Raw genomic sequence first — 24,920 nt, forward strand, 5'->3', positions numbered from 1 at the left:
AAACTGTTTAACAAATATTTTTTTCACTGCTTGAGAACATAACTACATTATCACATCCCAGAGAGAGGGATGGAGAGAGAGAGAGAGAGAGAGAGAGAGAGAGAGAGAGAGAGAGAGAGAGAGAGAGAGAGAGAGAGAGAGAGAGAGAGAGAGAGAGAGAGCGAGAGAGAGAGAGAGTGCTTCACCTCACACCCTTTTTTTAACACCCTCTGTCATATCTGCCATATCACCAAACCAAGACTTCCTTCTCTCTCAGCTCTGACAGCTCTTCTACAGTATCTGTTGACCGGGGAGCTGAAGCAGCCTCATTACCAGTCTAGCAGCCGTTTCATCGCAAAGCTGTCCACCAGCAGCCTCCCAGGATTATAACACTCAAGGCAGGGGGGCGGCCGCCTGCGACACCATCTGTAGCCTCCAGGCCTTTCCTCCAGCTCTCTCCCCAGCTCTGGGTTTCCTGCTTTAGCTTACTGCTGATCAGTTTTACCCCCACCTCCACTCATTAAAGCTTTCTGAGTGTAACACAGGCTATAATATTCAGCAGGGTTGCCAGGTTTCTCCATAAACTTCACTCTTAGTAAAAAGGGTTAATAAAAAGGGTTCTCCTATGAGGACAGCAGAAGAACACATTTAGGTTCTAAATAGCACCTTGAGTGTGCCCATTCATACCAAATACCAATGAAGTTTGTTTGACTGTCAGACAGTATTTATCGAAGTGACATATCCCTCAATCTTTGTTACTATTTGTCTCTGTCCATAGCATACATACAGTTGATGTCGGAAGTTCACATACACCTTACCCAAATACATTTAAACTCAGTTTTTCACAATTCCTGACATTTAATCCTAGTAAAAATTCCCTGTCTTAGGTCTGTTAGGATCACCACTTTATTTTAAGAATGTGAAATGTCAGAATAATAGTAGAGAGAATGATTTATTTCAGCTTTTATTTCTTTCATCACATTCCCAGTGGGTCAGAAGTTTACATACACTCAATTAGTATTTGGTAGCATTGCCTTTAAATTATTTAACTTGGGTCAAACGTTTTGGGTAGCCTTCCACAAGCTTCCCACAATAAGTTGGGTGAATTTTGGCCCATTCCTCCTGACAGAGCTGATGTAACTGAGTCAGGTTTTTTAATTTTTAATTTTTAATTTTACCTTTATTTAACTAGGCAAGTCAGTTAAGAACAAATTCTTATTTCCAATGACGGCCTACACTGGCCAAACCCGGACGATGCTGGACCAATTGTGCACCTCCTATGGGGCCTCCTTGCTCGCACACGCTTTTTCAGTTCTGCCCACACATTTTCTATAGGATTGAGGTCAGGGCTTTGTGATAGCCACTCCAATACCTTGACTTTGTTGTCCTTAAGCCATTTTGCCACAACTTTGGAAGTATGCTTGGGGTCATTGTCCATTTGGAAGACCCATTTGCGACCAATCTTTAACTTCCTGACTGATGTCTTGAGATGTTGCTTCAATATATCCACATAATTTTCCTTCCTTATAATGCCATCTATTTTGTGAAGTGCACCAGTCCATCCTGCAGCAAAGCACCCCCAAAGCATGATGCTGCCACCCCCATGCTTCACGGTTGGAATGGTGTTCTTCGGCTTGCAAGCGTTCCCCCCTTTCCTCCAAACATAATGATGGTCATTATGGCCAAACAGTTCTATTTTTGTTTCATCAGACAGAGGACATTTCTCCAAAAAGTATGATCTTTGTCCCCATGTGCAGTTGCTAACCGTAGTCTGGCTTTTTTATGGCGGTTTTGGAGCAGTGGCTTCTTCCTTGCTGAGCGGCCTTTCAGGTTATGTCGATATAGGACTCGTTTTACTGTGGATGTAGATGCTTTTGTACCTGTTTCCTCCAGCATCCTCACAAGGTCCTTTGCTGTTGTTTTGGGATTGATTTGCACTTTTCGCACCAAAGTACGTTCATCTCTAGGAGACAGAACGCGTCTCCTTCCTGAGCGGTATGACGGCTGCGTGGTCCCATGGTGTTTATACTTGCGTACTATTGTTTGTACAGATGAATGTGGTACCTTCAGGTGTTTGGAAATTGCTCCCAAGGATGAACCAGACTTGTGGAGGTCTACCATTTTTTTTTCCTGAGGTCTTGGCTGATTTCTTTTGATTTTCCCATGATGTCAAGCAATGAGGCACTGAGTTTGAAGGTAGGCCTTGAAATACATCCACAGGTACACCTCCAATTGACTCAAATGATGTCAATTAGCCTATCAGAAGCTTCTAAAGCCATGACATCATTTTCTGAAATGTTCCAAGCTGTTTAAAGGGACAGTCAACTTAATGTATGCAAACTTCTGACCCACTGGAATTGTAATACAGTGTGTTATAAGTGAAATAATCTGTCTGTAAAGTATTGTTGGAAAAATTACTTGTATCATGCACAAAGTAGATGTCCTAACCGACTTGCCAAAACTATAGTTTGTTAACAAGACATTTGTGGAGTGGTTGAAAAACTAGTTTTAATGACTCCAACCTAAGTGTATGTAAACTTCCGACTTCAACTGTAAATGTGTCTATCCATGTTTTCTTCCATATTGTTTTCTGTGTACCAGTCAGAGTGATCCTCCTTGGTCTCTCTCTGTTGGTGGACCGGGTAGCAGTGCCAGTAGGTGACTAAGCTCCCAGTTGGCAGTATCGGCTAGGTAATGTACCGCGTGTCGTGTGCGTGGGAGTGTGGCCTGTGGGGAGATGATATAGACTCCACTGGCAGATGGCCTGCCTCTTCATCTTTCATCTCAATACACTTCTTCAACCTGTTCGGTTCGGTTCCCCTGCTCCTGCTCTGTCACCTTCATTATGGCTGTCTTATACAAGGAGGGCACGACCATACCGTATTAAGTTGGAGTGTTCTACAGTGTGGACTAGAGAGAGAGAGAGAGAGAGAGAGAGAGAGAGAGAGAGAGAGCAAGAGAGAGAGACAGAGAGAGGGAGAGGGAGGGAGAACCTGTCTGAAGAGTGGGTCCTCTCTCGCCCACTCCTCCTAAGTGACTCACACAATACGCCCTCAATCGTTCTGTCTTTGCCTCCCTACAAACTCTTTTCATATACAATCTCTCGTTCTCCATATTTCCCTTTTCACTGCGTCTTTCGAAATTGCTTCCAACCTATTTTTCTCTCCCCCTCCTTTCTCTCCCTCTCCGCTCTCTTCCCCCTTCCCTTGATCTCAATCTCTCTCTCTTCCTCTCGCTCTCTTTCCTCTCCATTCCTCTCTCTCTTCCTCTCTCTCTCTTTCTTCTCTTTCTCTGTCAGCACATCAGTATTGTCTATAGACAGTCAGCCCCCACACACTCTCTCCCTGGTGATTCACGTCTGGACTAAGTGTACTTGTGGAAGTGGGACACTGCGCAACCTCTTCCCTTCCTACCCTCTCCACCTCTCTCTTTCCATTGCTCAGTCTCCCCCCATCTTCTCCTCCTCACCCCCTCCTCTCCTTTCTTCTCCTCCTCCACCTCTCCACCTATCTCATCCCACTGCTCAGTCTCTAGATAGCACCTTCTAGATAGTGTAGGGTTGAAAAATGTCATTAACTTTCCCCAAATTCCAAGTTTTTCCTGAAATTGTGATTGGAGGACTTCCTCCCTGCCTAATCCCTTCTGATTGTAACCAGGGGAGTTTCCAGGATTTTGCAACCCTAGGTACAGAAACTGTTGACCTGTAGATGAAAAGGGAAAAGTCAGACTTTGCTCACTTTGCTGTGGTAGGAGCTGTTGTTCTTGGCCACGGCACACTGTCTGTCCACCAGGAAACAGTACCTCCTCCTCTCCTCTGACAGTGCATTCTTGTAGCCCTCTGCTGTGTACTGGTCCAGGTCGCTCTGCTTGCTGCTGATGGTCTCAACATACTGAGGAGAGAGAGAGAGAGAGAGGAGGAGCAGGGGGACGGAATGAGCAGAAACCATAAGGATAGCGTATCATGAAGTTGCCCCTAGGTCTAGACTCTTGACACTGATCTAAGGTCAGTTTTGTGTGTGTGTGTGTGTGTGTATGTGTGTGTGTGTGTGTGTTTATGTCTCAATGGTTAAGGTTAGTATTGTCTTATATCCTAGACACAGTATGTACATAGGAGCAACATTTGTGTCTGCTTGAATCTTCACACCTAAACTGACTCAAGCAGTTGATAGATTGAATTTAGCTAACTAAATGTACAGTACGCGTCACCTTGTGTGGCACTAGAATAAGGTGTCAGCAGCTAAACCAGTGGGGAAAATATTGACATAGAATAGCATGTAAACATTCTATACATTCTGATTCACTGCTAAACAGTGAGTGGTACACAATGGAGCACTAACTCCCTAGTGGTACACAATGGAGTACTAATTCCCTGCCTCATTAGAACAAAATGGCCAATACAAGCAGAGTCATTTAAGCAATAAGGCCCGAGGGGGTGTGGTATATGGCCTATATCCCACGACTAAGGGCTGTTCTTACGCATGACGCAACGCGGAGTGCCTGGATACAGCCCTTAGCCGTGGTATATTGGCCGTATACCACAAACCCCAGAGGTGCCTTATTGCTATTATAAACTGGTTACCAATGTAATTACAATAGTAATTATACCACAGCTTTCAGCCAATCAGCATTCAGGGCTCAAACCACGCAGTTTATAATGTAGCATTAGTTGCTAATGATGTTGATGACACAGAGCTCAGCCTAAGACAAGAACAAATTGAGTTCATCCTTTGTCACCATAGAGGTACAACAAGACTCGTCCTGAAAACTCTCTCATCCAAACAGTAGTCGTCAACAACCAGACAAAGGCCTACAAACAAATCCTTGTTGAATCCTTGACTAAAATCCACAAAAACACTTGTGAGGCTTGATCCTCTAAGCTCACATCAGGGAGATACACACATGCACACGCACACACACAAATGCATGCATGCACACACACAAATGCGCACACACACACACACACACAGGGGTCGCAGATGGAAATTTCAGCCTCATTACAGAACTCATTTAGGCAATGCGAGCAGGTGTTTACTGAAAATTCACAGCTTCCAATTTACCACTCCCCACACTGCTACCCTGGAGCTTTCCATTTCCCCTTCATCTCTCTGTCCCTCCCACTCTCCCTCCGCCCCTCAGAATGATAAAGTTCAGAACGATAAAGCACAGTCAGAGATGCTATATGATACCTGTATGAAGATACTATCCACTTCAAAGTGTTTCTTCTCTGAGACTGTTACACAATAGGATCCCTCCCTCCCTCTTTACCATTGTGACTGTGGCCTCTGCTTTCTGTAACGAGCCTAATGACTCAGAGATAATTAAGAAGAGGAGACTAACACACAGATGCCCAGCCGTTCTCTCTTCTCTCTCACCTGTGTATATGTAGACTGATTACAAAGAACAGAGAAAGGAAAAACCCTTCAGGAGCTTAATTAACTTTCAGTTCAGGTTGATGGAACGACAAGGAGGATAATGTTATTTTCAAATAACTGGGGTTCTTTCCATCGGCGTCGTTAGGGAAGGGCTTCCGGAGCTGCAGCCCCGAATGACTTTGACCCAGCCCCGAACCTTTTGATGGTCGAAGAATTGTGAAATTGCAATCTGTAAAAAAAAAGAAACTGGCGCCGGTGTGCTTTATGACCATGCAGACGCCTCGGAACGGGTGGGCAGGTTGTTTGACTCTGCACCCAGCGGTTTATAAAGCCAGTGTGGCATGTTGAATTTGTTTTTCTACCTATGAATTTGGCTCTAGCATGTGAACGGTTTGGGCTATTATTTATGACCCCCAAATGGAAGCTAAGACTCTCAGGAACATATATGTGCCTTCTTTTCCCCTCTACAACGTTCACAAGTTGCACATGACTCATTAGAAGGGACTTTGACAAAACAGCACAGAATGACTGGGGAAAAGGAATTGAATGTAATTGTGATATATTTGCTATGAATTTGGCTCCAGCCTTGGAACAGTTTGGGCTATTAGCAATTATGACCCCATTCCTGAAAGCTAAGACTCTCAGGAACATATCTTCTGTTCTAAGAAAGATTAAATACACACTCATTTCCTGATGATCTTCCTTCCTGAATTTTACCTGTAAGATACATTTCAATCACTTGAAAGCGTACTTAATTCAGACTTAAATTTGGCATTACCTGATTTGACATATCTTTCTGTTATGTATAAGGCCAGATTCAAAAGCTTCATCAAATAATTTTTACAGATTTGTTTCAGATACGCCCATGTGTTAATAGGGAAGTACATTCTGTCCAGAAAAAGCATGTATTCATTGGAATGCACTGTACTTCGGCACAGGGCTGGTGTTATGGGCGGGCCTTAGGGGGCCTGGCCCGCCCTACCGTACCTCCTTGCCTGTCCAAATAAAATACTGAAATATTGATCATTTATTTGACCGAGACGCGCGCCGACAGAAAGACACATCAATCTTAGATAAAGCATCCGAGTGAGCGAAACAGCGCCCCTCTGTCTTACTATATGTAGCCCATGTATCTGATTCTGTCTGGACAGAAATAGTATGACATGCCATGCTCTTTTGGTCAAGACAGCATCAGATTCATGGCCTACACATACTGGCCATGTATCTGATGCTGTCTTGACCAAAAGAGCATGGCATGTCATACTCTTTCTGTCCAGACAGAATCAGATACATGGGCTACATATAGTAAGACAGAGGGGCTCTGTTTCGCTCACTCCGGTGAGAGAGTTTCAGCAGAGAGGAAGAGGCAATGTGAGAGGGCTCACTCTCGCCAAAATATGTCCAGAATAAGTCCAATGCGTTTCTATGGGCATAATATGCAGACCTAAGTTTGTCAACTGCCTACCCACCATTGGGACAATGACACCCATTGTTAGGGCAGAGATGTGAGCAGATTATATACAGATCTCTGGTTTCAGCCTATCGCGAATTGGAAAGGAAAGTCGGAGGGTGCACAGTGCTCTGTTAGAATGCTGGCTTCCCCTAAAGTAAATCGATGTTTTGCCCAAATTATATAATTACTCCTGTCTAAATAAAAACATTCAAAATACTTTACCAGAGAGCACGACTTAGCCACAGAGGATCATTAGCCTCTTAAAAAAACATAGTAGTGTGTAGGCCTATGCCTATTTGGGAAGCCAGCAATTTGGGTAGTGCTCGTGGCAATAGGTCTAGCTGGTTGAGTTGCGGCTGTCAGTGAAAAGCATCTAAAATATGTGTGAAGATAATGTGTCTTGGGTATAATTTCAAATGTTGCAACAAGAACATGGGGAGGGGTGTGTGGCGAAGATATGGCCTGTCTCTCTCCAGAATGCACTCAGCTCTCCAGAATGCACTCAGCTGTTTCCCGCCAATTATTGCGCATTCATTGTTTCATTCTGTAAAGTGTTTGCCCTTTTATTGTTTATTTTTTGATCAATTCCCCATTACATATGTCACCAGTAGGTCTAGTAAATGTACTGTTAATCCATGTCATTTGGTCACATTAATTTCTGTTAATGCATGTATTAATTGCAGTCATTTAGCTGGCCTGCTGCGTGCAAATGTAGGAAAGTGCCGATTTGGCAATGTCCGATTTCTGATTGTCTTAACTCACCACGCCCACCACTAATAAGCTGAGCTTCTCAGTCATTTTTTCTTCACCTCACACATTGTAAACAAAGTCTGTATTTTTAACATCCATGATAATTCCTCAGTATTTGGAAAATCTGTTCAACACTCATGGCCTCCATAATCACCAAGCCTCAGTGTGAAAGCACAAAATATCATGATCTGATGATCCCATATATCCAGTGGAAACATCATAAAAAACAGCTGTCTGTCCAGAGCTCACTTGTCTAGGCTAGGCTAGTTGATACTATGTTTCAAGTTCGCTAGCGACAGCTTCTGGCCAAACCCAGTTGATGATTTGATACAATGTTGCACTTCACTAGCAATAGCTCAGGTCAAAGGGAGGCAGGGAGGTGGAGTAGAGAGATGAATGTGATTGAAATAACCAGACTTTTCATCTGGATATTTTTTACTGTCTTTATGCCTATGTATTTTACTTAGTTGACGATGGAAGTTATAGGCCTCCCGCTACCTCTGAGTTCTATGTGCTCATTTCTTTAGCTATAGACACAGTGTATCAATGTTTCCATATGGCAGAGGCTGGTGCTCTCGCCTCAGTTGAATTTGAATTTTTCGATTTTTATCATTTTACTTTAGATTTTCATGATTAACCACGTGACAATGATTTTGAGAAAAAATATAATAATCATAACTGTCACGCAGATTGGTAGAAATGGTAGGATAAATTGCAAGCTTCCCAAAAATTCTAACTCACGAGCTGCCTATGGTCTTTACTATAACACGCATTTAAAAAAATTGTGAACGTGCAAGCGTGTGCACACATAGGAGGTGTCCCGTGAAAAAATGTGCCCGCCTCAGAGGCCCGTCCAACTGATTCGTTCTGGCGCCGGTCCTGCTTCGGCATTGTAAAGGTCTGCCACATCTCTCCTTTGAAAAATAACTAACTGAGTCATTGGATTATGATGAGAGGATGTCAGTGCAGTCAGCTCTCTCCTGTTGCAACAAGCATCTCTCTCTCTCTCTCTCTCATCTGTACAGTATGTACGCTGTGTCGTCGACGAAAACACCAAGGAGCTACTGTGTCAATTACACCACAGATATCACATAACACACACACACCTATCAAAGAGAAGGACTACCTGTACCTGGTACCCACACATGCTGGGAAAAAGAACAGAAAGTCCACAGAGAAGGATCAGGAAATAAAAGCAGTGGGGGAAGCCCAGTTGGTGCTGCTGGGTAATGAGGCCTACAAATATGGCTACCCTGCTGTGACTGAGAGAGAGGGGAATGATAGCATGATAACATGCTAAAGCACCCATCTCATGGACAGATGGGGGACACAGAGAGCTACATAGAGAGATAGAGGTAAAGTGAGAGAGATGGGGGACGCAGAGAGCTACATAGAGAGATAGAGGTAAAGTGAGAGAGACTGGGGACACAGAGAGCTACATAGAGAGATAGAGGTAAAGTGAGAGAGATGGTGGACGCAGAGAGCTATATAGAGAGATAGAGGTAAAGTGTGAGAGATTGGGGACACAGAGAGCTATATAGAGAGACAGAGGTAAAGTGAGAGAGATGGTGGACACAGAGAGCTTTTATTTTTTAATTTTATTTCACCTTTATTTAACCAGGTAAGCCAGTTGAGAACAGGTTCTCATTTACAACTGCGACCTGGCCAAGATAAAGCAAAGTAGTGCAATAAAAACAACACAGAGTTACATATGGGGTAAAAAAAACATAAAGTCAGAAATACAACAGAAAATATATATACAGTGTGTGCAAATGTAGCACGTTATGGAGGTAAGGCAATAAATAGGCTATAGTGCAGAATAATTACAATAGTATTAACACTGGAATGCTAGATGTGCAAGAGATTATGTGCAAATAGAGATACTGGGGTGCAAAAGAGCAAAATAAATAACAATATAGGGATGAGGTAGTTGGGTGGGCTAATTTCAGATGGGCTGTGTACAGGTGCAGTGATCGGTAAGGTGCTCTGACAACTGATGCTTAAAGTTATTGAGGGAGATAAGAGTCTCCAGCTTCAGAGATTTTTGCAATTCGTTCCAGTCATTGGCAGCAGAGAACTGGAAGGAATGGCGGCCAAAGGAGGTGTTGGCTTTGGGAATGACCAGTGAGATATACCTGCTGGAGCGCAGACTACGGGTGGGTGCTGCTATGGTGACCAATGAGCTAAGATAAGGCGGGGATTTGCCTAGCAGTGATTTATAGATGGCCTGGAGCCAGTGGGTTTGACGACGAACATGTAGTGAGGACCAGCCAACAAGAGCGTACAGGTCACAGTGGTGGGTAGTGTATGGGGCTTTGGAGACAAAACGGATGGCACTGTGATAGACTACATCCAATTTGCTGAGTAGAGTGTTGGAGGCTATTTTGTAAATGACATCGCCGAAGTCAAGGATCGGTAGGATAGTCAGTTTTACGAGGGCATGTTTGGCAGCATGAGTGAAGGAGGCTTTGTTGCGAAATAGGAAGCCAATTCTAGATTTAACTTTGGATTGGAGATTCTTAATGTGAGTCTGGAAGTTGAGTTTACAGTCTAACCAGACACCTAGATATTTGTAGTTGTCCACATACTCTAGGTCAGACCCGTCGAGAGTGGTGATTCTAGTCGGGTGGGCGGGTGCTAGCAGCGTTCGATTGAAAAGCATGCATTTAGTTTTACTAGTGTTTAAGAGCAGTTGAAGGCTACTGAAGGAGTGTTGTATGGCATTGAAGCTCGTTTGGAGGTTTGTTAACACAGTGTCAAATGAAGGGCCAGATGTATACAAAATGGTGTCGTCTGCGTAGAGGTGGATCTGAGAGTCACCAGCAGCAAGAGCGACATCATTGATATACACGGAGAAAAGTGTCGGCCCAAGAATTGAACCCTGTGGCACCCCCATAGAGACTGCCATAGGTCCAGACAACAGGCCCTCCGATTTGACACACTGAACTCTATCTGAGAAGTAGTTGGTGAACCAGGCGAGGCAGTCATTTGAGAAACCAAGGCTATTTAGTCTGCCAATAAGAATGCGGTGGTTGACAGAGTCGAAAGCTACATAGAGAGATAGAGGTAAAGTGAGAGAGATGGTGGACACAGCTATATAGAGAGATAGAGAGATAGAAATAGAGGTTGAGAATCGATAGAGATAACAGTGTGTTGGATGTAAACTACTGAGAACGTAGGGGATGGGGAGAGGATGTAGGGGAGGTATACAGTGCATTCGGAAAGTATTTAGACCCCTTGACTTTTTCCACATTTTCTTACGTTACAGCCTTATTCTAAAAATGGATTAAATTGATTATTTCCCTCATCAATCTACACACAATACCACAGAATGACAAAGCAAAAACAGGTTTTTAAAAATGTTTGCAAATTTAACTGAAATATACATTTACATAAGTATTCAGACCCTTTACTCAGTACTTTGCCGAAGCACCTTTGGCAGCGATTACAGCCTCAAGTTTTCTTGGTTATGACGCTACAATTTTGGCACACCTTTGGGGAGTTTCTACCATTCTTCTCTGCAGATCCTCTCAAGCTCTGTCAGGTTGGATGGGGAGAGTCGCTGCACAGCTATTTTCAGGTCTCCAGAGATGTCCGATCGGGTTCAAGTCCGGGCTCTGGCTGGGCCACTCAAGTACATTCAGAGACTTGTCCCGAAGCCCCTCCTGCGTTGTCTTGGCTGTGTGCTTAGGGTCGTTGTCCTGTTGGAAGGTGAACCTTCACCCCTAGTATGAGGTCCTGAGTGCTCTGGAGCAGGTTTTCATCAAGGATGTCTCTGTACTTTGCTCTGTTCATCTTTCCCCCAATCCTGACTAGTCTCCCAATCCCTGCCACTGAAAAACATCCCCACAGCATGATTCTGCCACCACCATGCTTCACAGTAGGGATGGTGCCAGGTTTCCTCCAGACTTGACACTTGGCATTCAGGCCAGAAAGTTCAATTTCGAGTCACATAGCAAAGGGTCTGAATACTTATGTAAATAAGGTATTTTTAAAATTATTATTTTTCTTCTAAAAACCTGTTTTTGCTTTGTCATAAATGGGGTATTTTGTGTAGATTGATGAGGGGGGGGGGGGATTCATTTTAGAATAACGCTGTAACGTAACAAAATGTGGAAAAAGTCAAGGGGTCTGAATACTTTCCGAAGGCACTGTATATAGAAAGAGACATACAAAGAAAGCAGTGGTGGTCGATGCCGTTTAAGATGAGGGAGGATGATTAAAAAATTTATGGGCATGGCCTTACTTCTATTACAGCATATTGGATGACTGTCATTCATATTCCATTTACCCAGCTCAATGTAACATCGATAGGTTTAGGCTACTACATGATACTCACATTTTCTCTACGGCATGTGCGACGTCATCTATACTGAACAAAAATATAAACGCAACATGTAAAGTGTTGGTCCCATGTTTCATGAGCTGAAATAAAAGATCCCAGAAATGTTCCATACGCACAAAAAGCTTATTTCTCTCATATCACAAATGTATTTACATCCCTGTTAGTGAGCATTTCTCTTTTGCCAAGATAATCCATCATCCTGACTAGTGGTGGTCGGTGCTGTTTTAAAGATGAGGATGATTAAATATATTATGAGCATGGCCTTATTTCTATTACAGCATATTGGATGACTGTCATTCATATTCCATTTACCCAGCTCAATGTAACATCGATAGGTTTAGGCTACTAAAATATACTCATATTTTCCCTGTACCCATCATAAGGTTGCTACAACCTAGCCTTGTTCATCCCCATTTCGTTCGGTTTGCTTCCGTTTAAGAAAAGTTTTTCAACAGAATCGGCGGAATGAATACACCCCTGATCACATACAAACAGTTCACTTTCATAGCAGCCACATAAAAACAGCATGATCACCTTGCTCTTTGTATATTTAATTCCTTCTCGCACATATCTATGTGCTCTCCTCCTCTCATCTTTTCCCTTCACTTGTGGACTTCAGTGCACAACATTTCAGCTGTCTGTGAACAGGCGAAAAAACCTTTCCAAGTCAAACCTTCATATCATGACCGCTAACCACTACACACAGCCTACTACACACAGCTTGCATCATTTTCATGTCATAGTCAACTAGAACTACTAGAACTAAACCCGCTACAATCAAGCAATACAGTCAGAAAGCAGTTTAGCAGTTACATCGGCGGGCCCCGGTGGCAATAAATTAATAAAAGCAATAGCTTACCTTGACTTGGAAGAGTCCAGTGTAGGATAGCCATAGCCAGCTAGCTAACATAGCATTCCTCTCTGTTTGAGCCGGGTGTTTGAGTAGGCTAAACTTCTGGGGTAGTAGTAGTAGTATAGGATAGCCATGTTTTGTTTACCTGTCATGTACTACATTGTGTGTTTATGGGCGGAACCAAACAAGGGTAATTCCTGGTAATTATAGATCCTTCCAGACACACCCTTACTTTGAACTTGTACACCATGTAAACAAAAGGTCAATCAGTCAGTCCGTCAGTCAGGCGTTTACAGTATAACTAGAAAGCAGTAGTAGGGTATCAGTATGGAGCTGCCAAACCAGTCTTCTTTCCACTATAGGCCTGGTGTCTGTCTCACTCCACAACATTCACACAATGGACACAAGAGCATGGGCGCTAATGGCAGCCTGATATACGACAATATATATATACAGTATTTACTACTTTATTTATGCTATACTGTATTATACTATATTAGTATTTATAAACTCGTTGGTTCGAGCCCTGAATGCTGATTGGCTGAAAGCTGTGGTATATCAGACAAAATATTAATTTTTACGGCTCTAATTACGTTGGTAACCAGTTTATAATAGCAATAAGTCTCCTTGGGGTTTGTGATATATGGCCAATATACCACGGCTAAAGACTGTATCCAGGCACTCCGTGTTGCGTCGTGCTTATTTTTGACAAGCTCTACAACATCCAACCTACAGACATGACATGTTGCTTCTCTCACAATATTGTTGTCTGCCGTGAACATTCTGTACGAATACCTGTAGCATCAAGAGGCTACAGCCTACTGCATGTTGAGCACCTGCACATTATTATGTCACCAACTACATATCCCCAGTACAGTTTATATAAGAAAAAATAAATAAAGGAAAAAAAAGATGCTGAACAGTACAGGCCGTACATTAGATGCTTGATATAGGCCGACAGTACATTAAAGTACATGTTCTCTACTCACTGTTCCATTTGTGATAGCAGCATTTCAGCTTTTATCTGCCAAGTACGGCTTAAATGTAATGTAATGTCATTTTATTTGAAAAATTACAGTGCTGTTAATGCATCTAGCATTTGGTAGGGGTCTCCATATTGTGATCTCTCTCAGTACAGTACAATCTAATGGTCCTCTCATGCACTTTCTCAGCTGCCAATCACACAGGCCACGCCCCCCACACACAGCCTGGGGGTGACTCTCAATTGTATTTCCTTAATACCTCGAGTCCTGCCTCTTGTCCTTCACAAAACAAGGAGGGGGAAAACATTCAAGGTTCCTATAAGTTCTGGCCTTCTCCCTGAATCTTACTGTAGTCGACCCAGAAGCCTTAGCGGTGGTGGTGGGGGAGCAGGGGACCCCTGGTTTGTGTTGACAGGAAGCAGATTCAACAGGAAGAGAAAGGGGGCTTAACTCGAGGAGTTTCAGGGGGCTAAGAACAAAGGATAAGGAAGGAATATAACACAACTTGATCACGATCACAGAGTCACATGTGTGGGGAATGGAGGATTCGGAATAGAGAGTATAACCCAAGATATTTTATATTATGCCCCTTGATACAGGCTTTAGTCTAAAAATGGAGAGAGAGAAGAGAGATCTGAAAAGGAAATGTCAAACCTCAGCTAAATGCATTACGAGATACAAATGTAAGTATGTCAACGGAAATGTCACATTCCATGAACGTAAACTTTTAAAACTAGATCATCAACCAGTCAGTTCCTTGATACCTTCAGTATAAAGAGATTAGTTTAATATTGACTCAAATGGAACTTGATTCCAAGGATCATCAATTAATTATATCAAGCCGAGGTCTAAGCTTGATCTTTTGTCAGATTCTGTCAGAGCACAGCTTCCTCTGATGTTGTGGAGTTCCTCCCTACAAAACACATTAAACAATTTACATCCAACTGACTATTAACATGACCAGAAGAAATAGGTCATTTAGAAAAGAGATCACACAGTGGAATAGGGAGGGAATGAGTGGGAGAAAGAGGGAAAGAGACAGAGGGACGAAGACAGGGTGAGAGCAAGAGAGAGAAATGAGGTGGAAACTGAGCTGCACTTCCTAACCTCCTGCCAAATGTATGACCATATTAGAGAAACATATTTCCCTCAGATTACACAGACCCACAAAGAATTAGAAAACAAACCCAATTTTGATAAACTCCCATATCTATTAGGTGGAATACCACATCATCACAGCAGCAAGATTTGTGACCTGTTGCCACAAGGAAAGGGCAACCAGTGAAGAACAAACACCATTGTAAATACAACCCATATTTATGTTTATTTATCTTCCCTTTTGTACCTTAACTATTTGTACATTGTTACAACACTGTATATAGACATAATATCACATTTGAAATGTCTGTATTATTTTGGAACTTTTGTGAGTGTAATGTTTACTGTTAATTTTTATTGTTTATTTCATTTTTGTTTATTATCTACTTCACTTGATATGACAATGTTAACATATGTTTCCCATGCCAATAAAGCCCTTAAATTGAAATTGAATTGAGAAAGAGAGAGTTGGGGGGAAAGAGGAAGGGAGAGACGGTTGAATAATTGAAGAACGGAACTGCAGTAGAACAGAACAAACACAGATCCCCCCCCCCCCCCCCCCCTCTCCCTCTTTCCCCCTTTCCCTCCCTCTCTCGATCTCTCTCTCTCTCTCTGACATTCTGCTCTGTCTGTCTCTACAGAGACTGCGTCAGCAGTGGCACCATAGCATCTCTTTCATTCTCCCCACATCAGCATAAGGGGCTGGGGCCCTCAGTAGTCAACACACACACCGCCTCTCTGCATTTCTCTCTGATGCACTACCATCACATCAGCTCTGACGCCATCAAGCTAATGTTTCAAATGCAGAGGGAACTGAGCTGAGTGAGTGGTGTATGTGTTGTGGGGGGGTGGGGGGGTCTCTGTGTGTGTGTGTGTGTGTGTGTGTGTGTGTGTGTACTTGTGGCATGCACACATGTTATGTGTCAATTGGCTCTCTCTTGTTTTCACATGGCAGTACCATGTACCTTTTCACTCTCACAGAGTTGTCATTATAACTTGTTAATGAGTTGTTTGATTGGCTTTACCACTCTGCTCACACTGTAAATGCCCCAAAGGCTGTAGGGATGAAACATGGGCTGATGTGGTTTGTTTTAACTGTTTAGAAACTGAGACTTCTGTGACCGTTCTCCTCACAGTAACCAGAGCCTAGGGCAGCAAGAGAGAGCAAAATAAGAGCGAGACAGACAAACAAACCAAAACAAAGGCAAAGTCTTCTCATGCTTTGTTGATTTAAAAAAAGCTTTTGACTCAATTTGGCATGAGGGTCTGCTATATAAATTGATGTAAAGTGGTGTTGGGGGAAAAACATACGACAATATAAAATCCATGTACACAAACACCAAGTGTGCAGTTAAAATTGGCAAAAAACACACACATTTCTTTCCACGGGGCCGTGGGGTGAGACAGGGATGCAGTTTAAGCCCCACCCTCTTCAACATATACAGTGAGGGAAAACAGTATTTGATCCCCTGCTGATTTTGTACATTTTCCCACTGACAAAGACATGATCAGTCTATAATTTTAATGGTAGGTTTATTTGAACAGTGAGAGACAGAATAACAACAACAAAATCCAGAAAAACGCATGTCAAAAATGTTATAAATTGATTTGCATTTTAATGAGGGAAATAAGTATTTGACCCCTCTGCAAAACATGACTTCGTACTTGGTGGCAAAACCCTTGTTGGCAATCACAGAGGTCAGACGTTTCTTGTAGTTGGCCACCAGGTTTGCACACATCTCAGGAGGGATTTTGTCCCACTCCTCTTTGCAGATCTTCTCCAAGTCACTATGGTTTCGAGGCTGACGTTTGGAAACTCGAACCTTCAGCTCCCTCCACAGATTTTCTATGGGATTAAGGTCTGGAGACTGGCTAGGCCACTCCAGGACCTTAATGTGCTTCTTGAGCCACTCCTTTGCCATGCTCTACCAACTGAGCTACATCCCTGCCGGCCATTCCCTCCCCTACCCTGGACAACGCTGGGCCAATTGTGCACCGCCCCATGGGTCTCCCGTTCGCGGCCGGCTACGACAGAGCCTGGATTGGAACCAGGATCTCTAGTGGCACAGCTAGCACTGCGATACTCCTACCTTGTCACAACACAACTGATTGGCTCAAACGCATTAAGAAGGAAAGAAATTCCACAAATTAACTTTTAACAAGGCACACCTGTTAATTGAAATGCCTTCCAGGTGACTACCTCTTGAAGCTGGTTTAGAGAATTCCAAGAGTGTGCAAAGGACTGGTACTGTATATGCAATTCGTATGATATGTTACGAATTCCAATTCATAAAATATTGTTATGAATTTGTAAGTGAATTCGTATAATAGCCTATGTTACGTATTTGTAAGCACTTAAGATCCCGTTCTGTCTTTTTAATCACAGCAGTGCATGGATGGATGCACAGCAGATTCATGGTTTGCTGTTTACAATATTCTCTCCTATGTCTTGATTTACAGCAGAAAGAGCAGCAGAAGTGTTGATTGGGTTAGTATGTTTCATCTGTGACTGGTAGAGAGATGCAGATACATTTACATACAGTGAGGGAAAAAAGTATTTAATCCCCTGCTAATTTTGTACGTTTGCCCACTGACAAAGACATGATCAGTCTATAATATTAATGGTAGGTTTATTTGAACAGTGAGAGACAGAATAACAACAAAGACATCCAGAAAAACGCATTTCAAAATGTTATGAATTGATTTGCATTTTAATGAGGGAAATAAGTATTTGACCCTCTGCAAAACATGACTTAGTACTTGGTGGCAAAACCCTTGTTGGCATTCACAGAGGTCAGACGTTTCTTGTAGTTGGCCACCAGGTTTGCACACATCTCAGGAGGGATTTTGTTCCACTCCTCTTTGCAGATCTTCTCCAAGTCATTAAGGTTTCGAGGCTGACGTTTGGCAACTCGAACCTTCAGCTCCCTCCACAGATTTTCTATGGGATTAAGGTCTGGAGACTGGCTAGGCCACTCCAGGACCTTAATGTGCTTCTTGAGCCACTCCTTTGTTGCCTTGGCCGTGTGTTTTGGGTCATTGTCATGCTGGAATACCCATCCATGACCCATTTTCAATGCCCTGGCTGAGGGAATCTCACCCAAGATTTGACGGTACATGGCCCCGTCCATCGTCCCTTTGATGCGGTGAAGTTTTCCTGTCCCCTTAGCAGAAAAACACCCCCAAAGCATAATGTTTCCACCACCATGTTTGACGGTGGGGATGGTGTTCTTGGGGTCATAGGCAGCATTCCTCCTCCTCCAAACACGGCGAGTTGAGTTGATGCCAAAGAGCTCAATTTTGGTCTCATCTGAGCACAACACTTTCACCCAGTTCTCCTCTGAATCATTCAGATGTTCATTGGCAAACTTCAGACGGGCCTGTATATGTGCTTTCTTGAGCAGGGGGACCTTGCGGGCGCTGCAGGATTTCAGTCCTTCAAGGCGTAGTGTGTTACCAATTGTTTTCTTGGTGACTATGGTCCCAGCTGCCTTGAGATCATTGACAAGATCCTCCCGTGTAGTTCTGGGCTGATTCCTCACCATTCTCATGATCATTGCAACTCCACGAGGTGAGATCTTACATGGAGCCCCAGGCCGAGGGAGATTGACAGTTATTTTGTGTTTCTTCCATTTGTGAACAATCGCACCAACTGTTGTCACTTTCTCACCAAGCTGCTTGGCGATGGTCTTGTAGCCCATTCCAGCCTTGTGTAGGTCTACAATCTTGTCCCTGACATCCTTGGAGAGCTCTTTGGTCTTGGCCATGGTGGAGAGTTTGGAATCTGATTGACCGATTGCTTCTGTGGACAGGTGTCTTTTATACAGGTAACAAGCTGAGATTAAGAGTGTGCTCCTAATCTCAGCTCGTTACCTGTATAAAAGACACCTGGGAGCCAGAAATCTTTCTGATTGAGAGGGGGTCAAATACTTATTTCCCTCATTAAAATGCAAATCAATTTATAACATTTTTGACATGCGTTTTTCTGGAATCTTTTGTTGTTATTCTGTCTCTCACTGTTCAAATAAACCTACCATTAAAATTATAGACTGATAATTTCTTTGTCAGTGGGCAAAATCAGCAGGGGATCAAATACTTTTTCCCCTCACTGTATATCAACGAATCGGTGAGGGCACTAGAACAGTGTGCAGCACCCGGGCTCACCCTAATAGAATCTGAAGTCAAATGTCTACTGTTTGCTGATGATCTGGTGCAATTGTCACCAACCAAGGAGGGCCTACAGCAGCACCTAGATCTTCTGCACAAATTATGTCAGACTTGGGCCATGACAGTAAATCTTAGTAAGACAAAAATATGTTCCAAAAAAGGTCCAGGTGCCAGGACCACAAATACAAATTCCATCTAGACACCGTTGCCCTAGAGCACAGAAAAAAATGACACATACCTCGGCCTAAACATCAGCGCCACAGGTAACTTTCACACAAAGCTGTGAATGATCTGAGAGACAAGGCAAGAAGGGCCTTCTATGCCATCAAAAGGAACATAAAATTCAACATACCAATTAGGATCTGTCTAAAAATACTTGAATCAGTTATAGAACTCATTGCCCTTTATGGTTGTGAGGTCTGGGGTCCGATCACCAACCAAGAATTCACAAAATGGGACAAACACCAAATTCTGCAAAAATATCCTCTGTGTACAACGAAAACACCAAATAATGCATGCAGGGCAGAATTAGGCCGATACCCGCTAATGATCAAAATCCAGAAAAGAGATGTTTCATTTTTTAACCACTTAAAAGGAAGCGATTCCCAAACCTTCCATAACAAAGCCATCACCTACAGAGAGATGAACTGGAGAAGAGTCCCCTAAGCAAGCTGGTCCTGGGGTGCTGTTCACAAACACAAACAGAGCCCCAGGACAACAACACAATTAGACCCAACCAAATCATGAGAAAACAAAAAGAGAATTACATGACACATTGGAAAGAATTTACAAAAAAACTGAGCAAACTAGAATGCTATTTGGCCCTAAACAGAGAGTACACAGTGGCAGAATACCTGACCACTGTGACTGACCCACACTTAAGGAAAGCTTTGACTATGTGTGAGCATAGCCTTGCTATTGAGAAAGGCCAACGTAGGCAGACCTGGCTCTCAAGAGAAGACTATGTGCCACTGCCCACAAAGTGAGCTGGAAACTGAGCTGCACTTCCTAACCTCCTGCCAAATGTATGACAATATTAGAGACACATATTTCCCTCAGATTACAGAGATCCACAAAGAATTCGAAAACAAACCCAATTTTGATACAGTGTGCCATAACAGAAGCAAGATTTGTGACCTGTTGCCACAAGAAAAGGGCAACCAGTGAAGAACAAACACCATTGTAAACACAACCCATATTTATGTTCATTTATTTTCCCATTTGTACTTTAACTATTTGCACATTGTTACAACACAAATAGACATAATATCACATTTGACATGTCTTTATTCTTTTGAAACTTCTGAGTGTAATGTTTACTGTTAATATTTATTGTTTATTTCACTTTTGTTTACTATCTACTTCACTTGCTTTGGCAATGTTAACACACGTTTCCCATGCCAATAAAGCCTTTAAATTGAAATAGAATTGAAATTGAATTGAATTGAATTGAGAGAGAGAGAGAGAGAGAGAGACAGACAGACAGACAGACAGAAGGATAAGGATATCACTCATCTCCAGTGTCTGTCTCAACAAAGGGAAACCTACTGCCCTTAGCTACAGAATACATTTACAATAAATGTACCTCCCACTCATCTCTCTGATGTCAAACCAATGGATTCTCAAGCAATCATGCAACTTCAATTTTAATAAGTTGGCAGTTGCATTTTTGAACTGACAACTGAATAAATAAATTGGAATAAGAGAAGACTGTGTAATATAAATCCTGTACAAATCTAATGCAGGCACACACCAAATGCAATACGATAAATAAAAATATATCGGTAAAAAAATGGGAATGAGAGAAAACCGTGGTGTTAAACCAGGATGAATACTGATGTACCACTGCTCATCTAACACCCAATTGATATGTTATGTAACACAGAAGCTATTAGCTATTTCCTATTTCCCATTTCCTGGGTTGGCAGCAGACCAGTGACATTCCCATTACATTCAAATCAGTCTGCCTCTCCCCCTGCAGCCCCCTCTCCCTTGCTTTCTCTCTCGCCTTCTCTCCCGCTTTCTCTCCCTCTCTCACTCTTTCTCTCTCTCTCTGTCTCTCTTTCTGTCTCTCTCTCCCCCCCCCCCCCCCACTCTCTCTTCTCCGTGAGCTTGGCTCTAGGCGGTCTGAGGCAAGGTCAAGACGAGTCCCACAGTCCCCGGGCCCAATAGAGGGAACCTCCCTTACGCCTCGATTAGATCAACAGCGTCATTGCATCAATGATGCGTAATAGATTCTGCAGTCAAAATTTTTCATTATGTAATCCAACGTTTTTACTGGATATGTGTTCAACAAATGTTCAACATTTACCTTTTGCTACCATTTATGTCAAGTCTACACATACAATTTGATGCATATGTTGGTTATATCCACAGAACAAAGAACACACTGCAACAGCCTCTGCAACGCAATGCTGCAAGGCAAACGCAGTGTTCCATGAAAATGAATGTACTTCTGGTATACCAAAATGCAATGACGCTGTCGATGTGATCCAGGCGTTACCCCTCCAGTCAGTAGCAGAACAGTACATCAGCACAAGTCACAGTCACAGAGCTACAGATGTAGGATCTTAATTTGAGCCAAATAATCCTGCTGCAACAGGAAATGTGAATTATTATGTGGATTATAATAAATGGACACCTTTGTAATAGTTTATAAATTTTTCGTAAGGGAAAATCAAGTCTGAAATTTAAAAGTGGAAATTACAAACTTCAGAAGCCTTTTAAACCTCAAATACACTACAAGTTTTACATTTTAGTCATGGACAAAGTGTTCTGCTTCAGTGAAAGGGACCATAAGAGACTTGCTCAGCCTAAATCCCCTCTTGGATTTGATCGGCTACCTATCTCCGACACCTGCTTGGCTGTGGCCAATAGTATGATATTTCTCTGGCTCAGAGTCAGTAGCAGTGTCCTCACCACCTTCCCCTACGGTGATCTTTTGACCCACCAGCTGGCACTGCATCATCTCTAGGCTGACTAGGGACCCAGTCTGTCTGTTCAGTCACAGTAGCAATACAAACCTGAGGTCCTTTGGGTTACACACACACACACACACACCTTCTCCCCCCCTCACACCCCCCTGCCTCCCCCACAGTCTCCTCCCTCCTCCCCCAGTCACTCACCTGCATCTCCTTGTCTCCGTACTTAGAGGTGTTCTTGCTGCCCTGGCTCTTCCTGCGTAGCTTCTTCAGTTCATCCTGACACTTCTCCAGACTCTCTCCTTTACTCTTGTGCTCCATCTGGTACTTCTTCAGAGCCGCCTGTAGGGGGAGTAAAGATTCAGTTTTAACAGCTCTACACAGGAAAAAAAGGTTATTGAGGGGTTCTTCGTCAGGACTGAGGGTGATATGGGTAACCATTTTCCTTTGCGTATCAGGAAGGGTTATTTACTGCTGTGATAGTTGTGAAGAACCATCCTGTTCTTCCCCTCTCCGAAATGTTTTTATTTTATTCCATGAAATGCTAAACTGTTAAAAAGTTCCTGTAACTTTATGGTACACTACCGGCTACTGGTTGCAGTAAAAGTACTTTAAACAACAACAAGATACTGCATTTTTACAGCTGAATTAAGGTGTTATTGCTGTAAAAGGACAGTATGCTACTGAATGCTGATTAATTGGGAATATACTTGATTTAATGACCTGAATTTCCTGCTACCCCCACCAGGTCTTTGGGCATGATAAAGATTGGCTGCAGATTAATTGGCCCCCCCAAAAATTCTGCGCTTTGATAAAAGTTGCAATAAAAATAAAGTAAATATTCAAAAACTTGTAGTTGTTATTGCTGTAAAATGACAGTATGCTGCTGTATTCTGATTATAGTACACTCTATTTAAATTATGACATTTACTGTATTGTTACTGCAACTCAGTAGCCGTAAGTTACTGTAATTTTACAGGATAAGTAATATAGTAAAATCTTGTAAAAGGATTTACTGTGAGCACACTTGGGATTAAACCTTACCTGGGATTTGAACTCACAACCGCTTGGTTGCAGCAACCAGACATTTTCCTGCTATGCCACAAAAGCTGTGGCCATGAAAGATTTAATGGCAAGAATACATTTCTGCATTTTGCTAAAAGTTGCCCAGAATCAAGTACAATCTGACAACATGAACATAAGAATATTTACATGATTTTACTGTAATACTTACCATGTAAAATTACAATAACTTATTTTTACTGCAACTCAGTAGCTGGTAACATAATGCCAAATTACAGGTCATTTTTAACAGTGTGTGCCATAAGTGCATCTAAGTATAACAGTAGAACCTGTATTTGGTTCTACCTGGAACCAGAGGGTTCTTCATGAGAGGGTTCTAAATGGAACTCAAACGGGTTCCCCCACAGCGACAAATTAAAGGGTTCTACGGGGCACCCAAAAGGGTTCCCCCATATGGACAAATAACAGAACCCTGGAACCAGTGGATTCTTCATGAGATGGTTCTACATAGAACCCAAAAGGGTTCCCCTACAGGGACAAAACAAAGAACCAACCAGGGTTCCTTGTGAGAGGGTTCAAAAAAAATCAAAGGGTTCTACGTAGCACCCAAAAGGGATCCCTCATAGGGACAAATGAAATAATTTCTACTGGTTCTAATCTTTATTAATCTCTATCATACCCACACACCCAGTGGTGTAGCAGGAAATTCAGGTTGCTAGCAAACAAGAGGTTGTGAGTTCAAATCCCAAGTGAGGGTAACTCCTAAGTAATCTGAATAAAGAAACGTACTGTCCCTTACCAGTAGCTGGGAAATATTTAACAGTGTAATGAAGAACCCTCTGGTTCCTGGTATAACCGTCCACAATTATACAAATTGTTATACAAAGGGTTATCCAAAGAACCGATATCAAAAGGTTCTCCACAGCCCAAAGAGTGTTCCCCTACAGGGACAAAATGAAACAAAAAATGTTTGGGTACTAACTAGCATTTTTTATTGTGTATACAGTCATTGGCTACCCTAGACTAGTGTTCTACCATTTTAGTTATTTATTTGGTCGCATTTCAAACCACCTGACCACCTTTTATTTACTGATTGATGCAATATAACATAATGCAAGGGAATGGCTTGGTCTGGCATCATAGGGACTTGGCTGATTATGCTATCTCTCTCTCCTCCTATCCCTCTATCCCTCTGTCCTTCTATCCTCCCATCCCTCTCTCTTCCCATTAATCCAACCCTGTCTGATGGAAAAACCTAGCTGAGCATAGCTAATTACTTTTGTCAATGCTGAATTAACGGTGCAGAGCAAAGAGAGAGAGAGAGAGAGAGAGAGAGAGAGAGAGAGAGAGAGAGAGAGAGAGAGAGAGAGAGAGAGAGAGAGAGAGAGAGAGAGAGAGAGAACAGGGCACCATATGCCAGCCTGCCAAACACGGCCTCAAATGAACTGATGAGGTCAATATGAATTTCAAATAGAGGCTACAGTATTATTATATTAGTGACTCTGGTACAGATTTTATTTTGTGAGCATCCAGCAATTACACTTTCATTTAAAGAGATGCTTCATTGGGATGACATTCATAGTAGGTCTTTATTTAAGATTCCCAATTCCACAGAAGTTGTCTGGGAAAGCTTTGAAAGAGCGAGAACATCAAGAAACAAATCCAACACTCTTCAATTATCTCTAGAAATGTGTTTATCGCTTAATTAAAACTCCAACTTCTACGTCTTCTTATTTTCCTAAAATGGGTAATACCAAGGAATTCATGGAGTGGAAAGTATGAGAGGAAAGTAATTCATGTAACTTTATTGCAGAGTGGTTATGATTAAAACCTGGGGGAAATTAAAAGAAGTGCTCAGAAAGCTGTGGAGTTTGTCTTTAACTGATGATTTGATGAGAATGTGGATCCTATCCTGGTTTCTGCTGATCCATAAGGAGGCCTAGCTAGCTGACGTGAAATACAGTTAAAAGCACTAG

At 42.5% G+C, this 24,920-nt stretch overlaps 1 protein-coding gene across 2 annotated transcripts in view; it reads right to left on the minus strand.

The window, feature by feature from the left end:
* Positions 1-24,920, minus strand: part of baiap2b (BAR/IMD domain containing adaptor protein 2b) — a 154,699-nt gene that overhangs the window by 36,049 nt on the left and 93,730 nt on the right. For both annotated transcript variants that reach the window (XM_084161352.1, XM_084161353.1), the window contains exons 6-7: positions 22,126-22,263; positions 3,717-3,869 (exon numbers count right to left, since the gene is read on the minus strand). In XM_084161352.1, the coding sequence (XP_084017478.1) occupies positions 3,717-3,869; positions 22,126-22,263 (291 nt within the window). The remainder of the gene's footprint in view (positions 1-3,716; positions 3,870-22,125; positions 22,264-24,920) is intronic.

Source organism: Coregonus lavaretus (assembly GCF_964263955.1).
Source record: "Coregonus lavaretus genome assembly, chromosome: 1".
NCBI lineage: Eukaryota > Metazoa > Chordata > Actinopteri > Salmoniformes > Salmonidae > Coregonus > Coregonus lavaretus.